The sequence below is a fragment of the Podarcis raffonei genome, chromosome 2 (assembly GCF_027172205.1).
Source record: "Podarcis raffonei isolate rPodRaf1 chromosome 2, rPodRaf1.pri, whole genome shotgun sequence".
In the NCBI taxonomy this organism is placed as follows: domain Eukaryota; kingdom Metazoa; phylum Chordata; class Lepidosauria; order Squamata; family Lacertidae; genus Podarcis; species Podarcis raffonei.
Genome location: NC_070603.1, coordinates 113,959,095 through 113,973,045, shown reverse-complemented (window position 1 = coordinate 113,973,045; position 13,951 = coordinate 113,959,095). Strand labels below are relative to the sequence as shown.

Below are 13,951 nucleotides of genomic sequence, written 5' to 3'. Positions count from 1 at the left end.
ATTCTGCCAAACGCAGCAACGAACAGGGAAACATTTCTCTGATGTGGAGATATGCATTGCAGCGCCTGCTAATATCTACAGTTCAAGCTGCAGTTAAAGACTTAGGACTGTAGGCTGCTAGAAAAGTTGGCACATCTGATAAGATCTGGCAGCTCCTCCAGACAACTTATTTATTAAGCATTCCTCTTGGCTTGCTTGCACAAAGCTTACACAGTGGTTAGAGTATATCCAGTCTTTATTGAGGTTTCATTCTGATTTGCTTACACATCTTCCCGTTTATCGCTTGTTTATCTCACACTCTTTAATACATTTCACCGTCACTTACCAAACTGCAAAAAGCCCACTTCTTTTAATAAGTGGATTTGTTGCGCTACAACAACAGAGCCTTTGGATCCACTTTGAATTGTGCAAACCTCAAGTTCTGGTATGTCCCTCCTGATGTCTGGAGGCAACCTGAGTTTTTACTGGTGTCCCGATGGCCTTTGACTTTGATGTAGCGCATCAGACGTCGCTGTGAGAATTGCAACTTGAGCCTTCTCCAACTTTTCAAATAGCATTTGGGGCTGGAACAGCCTCAGAGGACCAGGACAGGGTTGGCTTCATATGGCAGAATTTGAGGATTGTATGGGGGGTGGAGGAGATGTTTGATTGGTTGACTGACATTTCCTATTCCTTCCAGACATCACCTGCTCCAGGCCTCTGGATTTCGAAAATGGCCTATATGAGCCCCGCCAGAGGTCCTACAATGTAGGCCAGGAACTGAGGTTTGAGTGCTACCAGGGTTACACGCTGCGAGGGTCACGTAATCGCACCTGCCTCCCCAATGGGAAATGGAGTGGAGAGACAACCATATGCGATGATGGAGGTGAGTTTAGCATGCATTTACTGGCAAGCTCTGCCAGTTTCTCCTTTTGGGGAGAGAGGGGTTTCATTTTTCTTCGCTTCCATCTTTTGATTCTATCCATCTGGCACCTTCTGTGTGGTCAGTCAAGACCTGAGTCACTATATGAAACCAATGCAACTTGCACAAACTCTGCTCCTCTGCAAGCCGCAATTGGTAAGGTAAGCCCTTGCAAGAACGTGAATCTCTAGATCGAGATCCTTGCAAAGAATGCAACTTTGCTGCAGGTCACACTATTTTTCACAAGAGGTCGACTGCAAATCTGTTTAAAAGCGTTCAGCTGCTTTTAGCTTTTATAATATTGAACAGTGGCCTGGCGGCACTGGCTTACTTTGCTGCATGCTGAATATGTGGATTCCTGAAATAACAGGCACCTTGAATAACTAGGGAAGGAGGAGTCTACATCTTTGGGAGAGTTTTGGGCATTGGCAGATAGCTGTTGCATGCATACAGCAGTTCCGAGACACAAAAACATGTTGTTGTTGTTGTTGTTGTTTAGTCGTTTAGTCGTGTCCAACTCTTTGTGACCCCATGGACCAGAGCACACCAGGCACTCCTGTCTTCTACTGCCTCCCGCAGTTTGGTGAAACTCATGTTTGTAGCTTCGAGAACACTGTCCCACCATCTCGTCCTCTGTCGTCCCCTTCTTCTTGTGCCCTCCATCTTTCCCAACATCAGGGTCTTTTCCAGGGAGTCTTCACTTCTCATGAGGTGGCCAAAGTATTGGAGCCTCAGCCTCAGGATCTGTCCTTCCAGTGAGCACTCAGGGCTGATTTCCTTCGGAATGGATCAGTCTGATCTTCTTGCAGTCCATGGGACTCTCAAGAGTCTCCTCCAGCGCCATAATTCAAAAGCATCAATTCCTCGGCGATCAGCCTTCTTTATGGTCCAGCTCTCACTTCCATACATCACAACTGGGAAAACCATAGCTTTAACTATATGGACCTTTGTTGGCAAGGTGATGTCTCTGCTTTTTAAGATGCTGTCTAGGTTTGTTATTGCTTTTCTCCCAAGAAGCAGATGTCTTTTAATTTCGTGGCTGCTTTATAGCAACAGCTACATAACTGTGATTCTGTTCTCCTACCTAGCGGGCCACTGCCCCAACCCTGGCATCCCAATTGGTGCCCAAAAAGATGGCACCCAATATCGAATTGAAGATCGAATCCGCTACAGTTGTGACAGAGGACTCTCTTTTGTGGGATCCAAAGAGCGGATTTGCCAAGAATCAGGAGCCTGGAGTGGATCGGAACCGGAATGTAGAAGTGAGCTGGGGGAAACATACATGGTCTGGAATTGGAGGTTAAATCCTTGAGGAGTGGACCGAGAACTGTGACCATGTTAGGGATGCCATACATCTGGAATTTCCTGGACAATGCTGGGATTTGGTTGCCAAAAGTCACATCCAGGCGGAATTTCCGTCAGCTGATTTAAATGTCTGGGAAAACCTGGACGTATGGCAACCTATTGTGGAAGTGTGGTTTTTTTTGCCGAATTTTTCAAAAAATAATAATCAAAAACTGGTATTTTGGGGGGAGATTTTGCAAAAACGAAACAAAACACCTCAACAACTGACCCAAAACAAAGGTTTCTACTTCCTGAAATATGGCAACCCAAGTTTACCAAAAATAAATTATACTGGGGAATAACCAGCTTTCACTTCAGATTTGTTCATGCATTGAAGGTTGACATGGATCGCATATAATGGCCAGTCATGAATGTGCTTCAGGCTCATGTGCTCTGACTTCCCTCCTACCCTCATTCAAGTCTAATTTCCTTCCTCCCTTCCTGGTTTGATACCATGAAACCCAAATCCAACAAACTGCAGTTTGCATCCACATCAGAACTGGAATCCCATTTCAAACTGTGTTTCTAGTTCCATTTTGCAAATGCAAGGGCATGATGTTTTGGGGTAACTATCAGTTGTCTGGGTGGCGCTGTGGGTTAAACCACAGAGCCCAGGACTTGCTGATCAGAAGGTCAGCGGTTTGAATCCCTGTAACGGGGTGAGCTCCCATTGCTCGGTCCCTGCTCCTGCCAGCCTAGCAGTTTGAAAGCACCTCAAAGTGCAAGTAGATAAATAGGTACCGCTCCAGCGAGAAGGTAAACGGTGTTTCTGTGCGCTGCTGTGGTTCGCCAGAAGCAGCTTAGTCATGCTGTCCACATGACCCGGAAGCTGTACGCCGGCTCTCTTGGCCAATAAAGCGAGATGAGCGCCACAACCCCAGAGTCGGTCACGACTGGACCTAATGGTCAGGGGTCCCTTTACCTTTACCTTTACCTATCAGTTGTCTGATTCATGGGATGGGGTGGGGAGAAGCCAACCATATCTGGCGAGATCAGAGGCCCCCATCCTTTGACCTTCATCCTTTTCATCAAGTTTGCTCAAGCTGGCTTCAGAATCTCCTTGCGCGAACAAGTTCTTAACACTCCAGATTGCTAATTCCCTCTTTCCCCCTTTTCTTCCCCAGACCCTTTCACCTTTGACACTCCAGAAGAGGTCTCCTCCAAGTTCATCTCATCTCTCACTGAAGTGGTCGAGTCTGCAGATTCCAACAGAAATATTTGTAAGTTTCTGGGAGCAAAGTGGGGTTTTGTGCAAGGATACCCCTGGTCCAATTTGCAGGTGTGGGACAACCACATTGTGAGATGCTCCCCATTTTCCTGAGTGGTAAGATAACCCAGGAAAGTGCTACCAAATTTCCTTTGGAGCAAACAGCACTAGGGACATTGCTTATTTTTGAGATGGTACTCCTTTCCTCTATAGTTTGATTAGGTGTGTTTGCAATGGTTTCTTTTTGACAAATATATAAGCAGGGTGTGAGCTGAGCAAAGGCAAACAGCAGTACAGCCATACCTCGGGTTACAACCGCTTCAGGTTGCGTTTTTTCGGGTTGCAGACCGCCGAAACCCAGAAGTACTGGAATGGGTTACTTCCGGGAGGACTTCCGGTTGGCGCCAGCGCTAATGGCCGCCTCCCGCTGAGCTCCGCTCAGGGAGGCTTCTTCATGAGTTCGGGTCTGACCGCTACGGCGAAGCGGGGACCCCTAAAATCTCAGGCGCAGAAGCCTGAGAGCAAGGAGGCTCGGTGGGCACCTTAAGCGCCCCTCTTTACTGCAAAGGAGCCTTTTTAAAGGCTCCGGAGTGGCAGCGGGGAGCGCGGTGCTGAGAGCCGCTACCCAGCCCGTGAAGTGAAGCCGCGTCGCCATTGACGGGGAGCGCCGACTTCTTCCTGATATTTGGATTACAAATTGGACTACCGTGAGTAAGACTGAGCAACAAATTTAAAAGGAAATAACTACAAATTGGCTGAAAGCGGAGAAGGTAAAAAATAAGGAAGTCTGCCTTCTCCGGACTGCATGTAAATAAAGCATCGAAACAAGAAGCTGCAATTGACAGAAAGTGCTTTAAAAGTGACGGACTCAGGCATTGGACTCAGCTCCCCCCCTTAGCAGGCAGGGGCAGGGGGGGAAGATTTATGATCTGTTTTACCTGCATGAAAGAGGCTTAGAAGGGAAAGTTCTGCCGTTTTAAACCCTTGGGGAGGACTGCCTGGGAGTGAGCTACCGGGACTGAGAACTGTCATTTGAGACTTGCTACAAAGTAGGTGTTTTGCTGGATTACAATTAAAGATCTGATTTGATAGAAGTCTGGAACTTTGGAAAGATACAATTTGGCAATTTAGAAGATATTGGACATTTGGTTGCCACCTTTGTTTATCTAGGAAGGGAACTTTTGTTACTTTGTATTGGAAATTTTGAACTGCTCCATCTAGAGGCTGTAGGGAAATAGCCATTACTTTTCACTGTAAGGAACAGACTTGTGGAATTTTCCATCTGAAAGTGATTCTCGTGGGAAAGACCTTGGGATATGAGTGGCCCAACAGAGGAGAGAATAACAAGGGCCAAAAGTAAAGTTGAACAAAAGAGAAGAGGTTCAATTGTATCACCTGCAGCTCCTTTAACTCCCTCCATGGATACAGTAACAATAACAAAGGCATTAGTCAAGATAAATGAAACTCTAGAAGTGCTAACAAAGCAGAGCACTGAAAATTCCAAACAGTTGAATCAATTATCAACAAAATTGGACTTGAACACAGAGACTATAAATAAATTAGTTCAAGAGAATGAGATAACTAGAAAGATTGCAGAGGAGGCAAAAGTTTCGGCAGAGGAAGCAAAACTTTCTGCAGGAAATACACAGGAAAAGATAGTACCAGTCTGTAAAAAGCTGGAAGAACATGATGCTGCTCTGTCTTTATTGGAACTACAGAGAAAAAATAAAAATTTGAGACTGAGATCAATTCCAGAAAATGAAAAGGATAATTTGATAGACTATTTGACAAAGGAATTTCTGGATTTTTGGCAGGACAGCTTGAAAGAGGAGGAATTTAAGATAACAACTGCTTTCAGACTGGGAAGGAAACAGAACAGAAAGAGCCCAAGAGACTGCCTTATAACTCTGAGATCTCAGGAGGAGAGAGATAAAATATTGAATTTACATTTTCAAACAGCCCTTGAAATTGAAGACTCGCGTGTGCAGATTTTTAAAGATATTCCTAAAAATATCTTGGAAGCGAGGACCCACTACAAGGATTTGGTCACTCTATTGAGAAAGAACAACATACTATTCAGATGGGAGTTCCCACAAGGCCTGTCTTTTAACTACAAAGGAAAGAAAATCAAGATAAAAACAGTGCAAGACAAAGAACAGTTCCTGACAAGGAATGAGGAGGATCTTTTTAAGGAAACGGCGGAACCTACGGATCTAGAAAATCTACCAGATATTTCAAATCTATCTTTTGGAGCTAGAAAATCAACAGAAGAAGATCTCCTTGGTGCTGTTGGAGGGGAAACCAAATAAATAACAAGATGTCTCTGAAATTTTTAAGTTGGAACTGTAATGGTTTGAACCTTCCTAGAAAGAGACGAGAAGTCTTTCATATCTTAAAAAAAGAACAATTGGACTTGATTTGTTTACAGGAAACCCATGTGACTAGAGTACACCGAAAATTACTTATTAATAAAAGATTAGGACAAGAATTTATTTCATCGGATAAAGTGAAGAAAAGAGGAGTGGTGATTTACGCAAAGGAGAAGTTGGCCCCTAAATTAATATTTAAAGATGAACAAGGAAGGTATTTGGCAATTGAAATTCAAGTACAAGGAGAAAAACTATTGATAATAGGAGTCTATGCACCAAACGAAGGGAAGTCGGAATTCTTTAAGAAACTGCATGAGACACTAATAGACTTTTTGGACTACAATGTAATCTTAATGGGAGACATGAATGGAGTGGTCTCCACAAATATGGACAAAGCACAAAAACAGGTGATCTCTAAGGATGGGAGATTACCTAAGACATTTTTTGAAATGACTGATAATATGAACCTGATTGACATTTGGAGAACAAGGAACCCTCTCGAGAGAGAGGGAACCTTTTTCTCTGAAGCAAAAATGACATGGACGAGAATTGACCAAATATGGATAACTAGTGGGATGGCATCAAAGATCAAGAAAGTGGAAATCTGCCCAAAGACTTGCTCCGACCATAACGCTGTAAAGATGGAAATGAACCCAACAACAGCTGGTTCCTTCAGATGGAGGATGAATGACTCCCTATTTAGAGATGAAGAGGTTTATAAAAAGGCCCAGAAGGCGGTTAAGGACTACTTTGAGATAAATCTGAGAACAGAAGTGGAAAAAAGAATAGTTTGGGACGCAAGTAAAGCTGTCATGAGAGGATTTTTAATACAACAGAATGCCATAAAAAGGAAGAGACAGAATGAGAGAAAGGATAAGATCATGGAAAAGATAAAAGAAGGAGAAAAAAGACTGAGATCTAAACCAAAGTCTCATGAAATTTTGAGAGAAATTAAGTTTTATCAGAGACAATATATGGAATTGATGAATCAAGAGATAGAATGGAAAATAAAACAAATGAGACAAAAGACATTTGAATCGGCAGATAAATGTGGGAAACTTTTGGCATGGCAATTGAAGAAGAGACAAAAACAGAATACGGTTACCAACTTAGAAGTTGAGGGAAAGAATATTTATAAACCAAATGAGATTAGAAACTGTTTTCAGAGCTATTTCAGGAGACTCTATGCACAAGGGCCGGTGAACGAAAAAGAAATTGAAGAATTTCTTAAAAAATATGGATTACAAAAAATTTCGGAACAAAGTAGAGTGATTTTGAATCAGAAGATAACTGATCAAGAAATTGAGGGAGCCATTCAAAATATGCAATTGGGAAAATCTCCAGGACCGGATGGACTGACCTCCAGATACTACAAAGCTTTGAAAGAATGGCTTATGCAACCGCTGAAGGAGGTCTGTAACGAAATTTTGGAGGGGAAGAAGGCACCTGAATCGTGGAAAGAAGCTTATATTACACTTATACCAAAGACAGAGACCGAGAAGAACCAGGTCAAGAACTACCGCCCTATATCATTACTCAATGTGGATTACAAAATTTTTGCAGACATTTTGGCAAAAAGACTAAAAAGAGTTTTGGTGGGGGAGATTCATAAAGACCAAGCGGGCTTTCTTCCAGGAAGACATTTGTCAGACAATGTGAGAAATATAATAGACATTATGGAGTTACTGGAAGTTAATATTAATACTAAGGCAGTATTAATATTTGTGGATGCGGAGAAAGCCTTTGACAATATTTCTTGGAGTTTTATGAAAAAGAATCTCCAAGGGATGGGGGTAGGCCAAGGGTTTGAAAATGGTATAAGTGCAATTTATTCTGAGCAAAAAGCAAAATTGATTGTAAATAATGTGGTCACAGAAGAATTTGCTATTGAAAAAGGGACACGACAGGGATGCCCAATATCCCCACTACTTTTTATATCTGTCCTGGAGGTTTTATTAAACATGATTAGAGAGGACCAGCTGGTTAAAGGGATTCAGGTCGGAGCTAAACAGTATAAACTGAGAGCATTTGCAGATGATTTAGTTTTAACCTTACAAGAGCCAGACACTAGTACGAGAAGAGTTTTAGAACTAATACAAGCATTTGGTCAAGTAGCAGGTTTTAAGTTGAACAAACAGAAAACGAAAGTACTGGACAAAAACTTAACAGCTGTTGAAAGGGAAAAGTTTCAGAGTGAAACGGGTTTAATGGTAGCAAAGAAGGTGAAATACCTGGGGATTAATTTGACATCTAAGAATGTGAATTTATTTAAAGATAACTATGAGAAATGCTGGTCAGAAATTAAGAAAGATCTAGAATTTGAGACTTTCCTTGTTAGGCCGTATTGCTGTTATTAAGATGAATGTCTTGCCTAGAATGTTGTTTTTGTTTCAAACATTGCAGATTTTAGACAAAATGGATTGTTTCAAGAGGTGGCAAAAAGACATATCTAGATTTGTCTGGCAGGGCAAAAAGCCCAGAATAAAATTTAAGATATTAACTGATGCAAAAGAAAGAGGGGGGTTTGCCCTGCCGGACTTAAAGTTGTACTATGAATCAGCGGCGTTTTGCTGGCTGAAAAGCTGGCCGCTTCTTGAAAACACAGACATTTTGGATTTGGAAGGGTTTAACAACAGATTTGGCTGGCATGCATATATATGGTATGACAAGGTAAAAATTCATCAAGGTTTCAAGAACCATATTGTTAGGAAAGCATTGTACAAGGTTTGGACTCGATATAAAGATCTGTTGGAAAACAAAACCCCCAGGTGGTTGTCACCAATGGAAGCTAAGGAAGTGAAAAAACTTAATATGGAATCCAAATGGCCAAAGTACTGGGAAATTATAGAACAAGAGGAGGGAAAAGTGAAATTGCAGAGCTATGAGAAATTGAAGTTAAAAGTAAGAGACTGGCTTCATTATTATCAGATAAATGAAGTCTTCAAACAGGACAGGAAAATTGGCTTCCAGGTGGAGAGGTCAAAATTAGAAACAGAGCTATTGGAACCCAATACTAAGAACTTGTCAAGAATGTATAACTTGCTGTTGAAATGGAATACACAGGATGAGACGGTTAAATCAGCTATGATTAAATGGGCACAAGACATTGGTCATAACATTATGTTTGCTGACTGGGAACAGTTATGGACCACCGGTATAAAGTTCACGGCATGTAATGCCTTGAGAGAGAACATTATGAAAATGATTTATAGGTGGTACATGACCCCAGTCAAGCTTGCAAAAATTTATCACATGCCCGATAATAAATGTTGGAAATGTAAGGAAACTGAAGGTACTTTCTACCACCTTTGGTGGACGTGCCCAAGGATCAAGGTATTCTGGGAAATGATTTATAATGAAATGAAAAAGGTGCTTAAATGCACGTTTGTGAAGAAACCAGAAGCCTTCCTCCTGGGCATGGTAGGCCAATTGGTGTCAAGGAAAGATAGGACGTTTTTTATGTACGCTACAACAGCAGCAAGAGTATTATTAGCGAAGTATTGGAAGACACAAGAACTACCCACACTGGAAGAATGGCAGACTAAGGTAATAGACTATATGGGACTGGCTGAGATGACCGGCAGAATCCGTGACCAAGGGAAAGAGACGGTGGAAGAAGATTGGAAGAAGTTTAAAATCTATCTTAAGAACTGTTGTAAAATTAATGAATGCTAAAATGTTTTGGGTAACGCAAAATAGAATTGCAGCGATTAGCAATTGGATATGAGAAATAAGACCTAAAGAAAGTATTATATTGAAATTAGGGGATGCTGAAAAGATTGATAACAGGGATGCAGAAAGGGGAGGTATGGGGAAGTCGCTGAAAGAAGGCTTAAGAAATGAAAGGTCAGGAAATTATACGTGTTTACATGTTTGTATGTCTTGTATTGTGTTGTATTGTCTTGTATTATGTGTGGAAAAAACCAATAAAATTTTTTTTAAAAAAAAAATGGAATGGGTTACTTCCGGGTTTCAGCGGTTGCGCTTTGCACATGCGCAGAAGTGGTGAATCGCAACCCTCACGTGCGCAGACGTGGGTTGCGAACGCTGCGGGTTGCGAATGTGCATCCTGCATAGCTCACGTTCGCAACCCGAGCGTCCACTGTACTCCTGTGAGGCAGAAGATCCCACCTAGGGGGTGTTGGAGAATTCGACCAAAAAGGGGGAATGGGAGCAGAAATTGTCAATGTTTACTTACTTATCCTATGGCCTGAACAGAGCTCAATCCAGCCAACATGATCATTGTTGCTGTTGTTGTTGCTGCTGCTGCTTTTAGTTTGGAAATGATACATACCGTATTTTTCGTTCTATAAGACGCACCAGACCACAAGACGCACCTAGTTTTTGGAGGAGGAAAACAAGAAAAAAAATATTCTGAATCTCATAAGCCAAAACAGCAAGAGGGATTGCTGCACAGTGAAAGCAGCAATCCCTCTTGCTGTTCTGGCTTCTGGGATAGCTGCGCAGCCTGCATTCACTCCATAAGACGCACACACACTTTCCCTTTTTAGGAGGGAAAAAGTGAGTCTTATAGAGCAAAAAATACGGTAATTTATTTGGGGGTTTTCTCCACCTGTATTGTGTTTCCTTTACATTGAAACGAATGGGGTGGAATAACATAATCACAATGTAACTTACTTAATTGACACAATTGTGTAATTAATTACGTAAGTTACCTCATTTCTTCACGGTGGACAGGAAGAGGAGTTACAGCTGAACAAAAACAGTGCAACACGAGGCGAATTCTTTCCCCCCTCTTTAATATTTCCCTGTACCTTTGCAAACCTTGGGAGCTATTCTTGGGTGTGGATGGTGTTGCAGCAACCCTAATGTCTGAAGGCTTACTATCCATTTAAGTTCTACTAAAGAGTAGGCCCATTGCCTCTCTCACCACCAAAGGAACACAAGTGAACAGCAGAGAACCTGCACAAGCAACGCTGACACAAAAACCCACATATCATAGCTGTCAACTTTTCCCTTTTCTTGTGAGGAATCCTATTCGGAATAAGGGAATTTCCCTTTTAAAAAAAGGGAAACGTTGACAGCTATGCCACATATATTAAGTAAAATAAAAACATCACCACCTGACCCACCCCTACTCATCTTTTTCCCCCTCCACCTCTTTCCCCCTATTCTTCCTAATGTCTCAACAAATGAAACCGATTTGTAAAAAAAAAAAAAAAATTGCATGGGGGGGGGGAAATACGAGAGAGAGATATTGCACATACCTTTGTAAATCAAGAAAATCTTTAATAAAAATACATTTTTAAAAAAGAGTAGGTAAAGGTAAAGGGACCCCTGACTACTAGGTCCAGTCGTGGCCGACTCTGGGGTTGCGGCGCTCATCTCGCTTTATTGGCCGAGGGAGCCGGCGTACAGCTTCCAGGTCATGTGGCCAGCATGACTAAGCCGCTTCTGGCGAACCAGAGCAGCGCACGGAAACGCCGTTTACCTTCCTGCCGGAGCGGTACCTATTTATCTACTTGTACTTTGACATGCTTTCGAACTGCTAGGTTGGCAGGAGCAGGGACCGAGCAATGGGAGCTTACCCGTTGCGGGGATTCGAACCGCCGACCTTCTGATCACTGAGTTCTAGGCTCTGTGGTTTAACCCACAGCGCCACCCGCGTCCTCCCCCCCCCCAAAAAAAAAGACTAGGCCCATTGAAATCCATGAACCTAAGTTAGCAGTGTCTATTATCCTCAATGGATTCCCTCTGAGTAGGACCAAGACAGCTCAGAGGAAACAAGGGGGACGACCTACAACAAAATGTAGTCTGGAGTGCTGTTGTTCAGGATTTCAGTTACTTGTTTCTGTTCTCCCTCCCTGCCTTTCCAGTTTTCACACACACACACACACACACACACACACACACACCTTGCATCAAACATTTGGCATCCCATGACCACTGAGCATGTTCAGTCCTCAGTGAGCTGTTTGGTTGGTTGGTTCCTTCCCACTAATTTTTTTTTTTGGGGGGGTTGCTAACCTTTGCTGATACCTCCCCTCTTGTGGCTCTTTCCTCCCCACAGCTGCTACAGGGAAGCGTAAAATCAAGATTGAGGTTGATGGCTCAATGAATATCTACATTGTCCTTGACGCCTCCCGGAGTATTGGTCAGCCAACATTTCGCAAAGCTCGGGATGCAATCATCAAGTTCATCGAGAAGGTGTGGTAGGCTGAGAAACTTTCTGTGTTGTCCCTTTCCCCAAGAAGAGCAGCATGGGATCAGTGTAGAAGCAGAGGTCTGCTGTAAAGCCCCTACTCTATTGACTAGGATCATCAGTGGAATAAAAAGTTGTCAGATCTGGGTGGAAACTTTGGTGGGGAGCAAAGCTGAATGGGAAGGAGGAAGGGAAGCAGGCTCCAGGCATCTGGGTTCTGAGTCTTGGAGGAGGAGCTGACAGTTAGGCCAAATAGGCCAAAAGTCAGAGTAGGTGAGTGGTTCGTAACAGGGGGGTGAGTTCCAGGACAGAGGGCCCAGAAGAGGATATATAGTCAGTTGGAGAGAGGTTTGGAAGAGAGATTGTTACTGTTTTGTAGCAGCATTAGCACAATTGCAATTGCTCCAAGCACATTAAAACTTGGTTAGATTTACATCTGCCCTCATCCACCTTTAAACAGACATATCCCATGAAAATACTTAGGCTAGAATAAATCACAGAACTTAGCTTTGCAAATAAGTGAAGATTTTACTCACAGAGTTTTGGTAGTTATAGCAAACAAGCCTACATCCGTTAGAAGTAAAAGTAAAGAATAAAAAGTGTTCCAAACAACTTAAAAAGAAAGAACTTGGTTTCCTTAATAAATAATTATGCAGAAGATGCAGGCAGTGAAAATCTATTTTAGAGTTGTTTAGTCGTGTCCGACTCTTTGTGACCCCATGGACCAGAGCACGCCAGGCACTCCTATTTTAGAGAGATTCATTTATTTGCAGGATCAGTTGAGCTTAGAGCCATGCTGCAGCTCCAGTGCTTTCTTCCAGGAAAGGCCAAGGGAGAGAGAAGCAGATGCTTTCTCAAGAGACAATGCTCTTGTACTGAGGAAAGTAGCTTCTGAGGCTAGGGCTTTATAGGGCCGGGTGGGCAGGGATTGGCCGTTGGGATCAGCTGACCAAGCAAGCACTCAGACATGCTGCTAATGCAAGCTAGATGATGCTCTCGATGCACAAATTTTAGTCTGCTAAACTTGCTGTGGTAACAGAGATGGGACAGTAAGGGAGACACTGGAATCTGACTGTTAGGATTTCCAGGAGAAGATACCAGAATCCTGGCAACTTGCAAGCAGAACCCAACAGTTTGAGGAGGTGAACAGAGTGAGAACCTAGTAATTTCCAGGTTTGGAAGGAACACAGCACAAAGTAACACCCCCTAACCCTGTAATTTCTACACTGAGGTAGAAGATGGTTAACTGAGTTCATCCCTCCCTCTCCTGAAATGGTTTCTGGTTGTCCTCAGAGATGGAACTCACCACGAAAGCTGTCTGCCGACCTGAATTGTGCAAAACAACAACAAACCTATGGTTACGTTAAACATATTCAATAAACAGACAAGACGTAACCAGCTGTACTTTTGAATAAAGTACTGTTCATTGTATCAAATTGTAGATTTCAACAGCTACTACTATGCTATAAGATCCACTGTCCTGTGATATCATATATGAGCTTGTACTACTGATGAGAGGGACGCGGGTGGCGCTGTGGGTTAAACCACAGAGCCTAGGACTTGCCGATCAGAAGGTTGGCGGTTCGAATCCCCATGACGGGGTGAGCTCCCGTTGCTCAGTCCCTGCTTCTGCCAACCTAGCAGTTCGAAAGCACGTCAAAGTGCAAGTAGATAAATACGTACCGCTCTGGCGGGAAGGTAAACAGCGTTTCCGTGTGCTGCTCTGGTTCGCCAAAAGCGACTTAGTCATGCTGGCCACATGACCCGGAAGCTGTCTGTGGACAAACGCCGGCTCCCTCGGCCAATAAAGCGAGATGAGCGCTGCAACCCCAGAGTCGGTCACGACTGGACCTAATGGTCAGGGGTCCCTTTACCTTTACCTTTACTACTGATGAAGCCCAGGACGGCGAAACAAGGCTAATATTCCGGAAATCCTTGTCTTAGAATCTGTGAAAGGATTCTGTGGA

At 43.1% G+C, this 13,951-nt stretch overlaps 1 protein-coding gene across 1 annotated transcript in view; it reads left to right on the top strand.

Annotated features, from left to right (window-relative positions):
* LOC128408769 (uncharacterized) overlaps nt 1-13,951 on the top strand; it is a 96,215-nt gene that overhangs the window by 62,157 nt on the left and 20,107 nt on the right. Inside the window, exons 20-23 of the mRNA XM_053378790.1 lie at nt 680-865; nt 1,990-2,163; nt 3,370-3,465; nt 11,853-11,989. Of these exons, the coding sequence (XP_053234765.1) occupies nt 680-865; nt 1,990-2,163; nt 3,370-3,465; nt 11,853-11,989 (593 nt within the window). The remainder of the gene's footprint in view (nt 1-679; nt 866-1,989; nt 2,164-3,369; nt 3,466-11,852; nt 11,990-13,951) is intronic.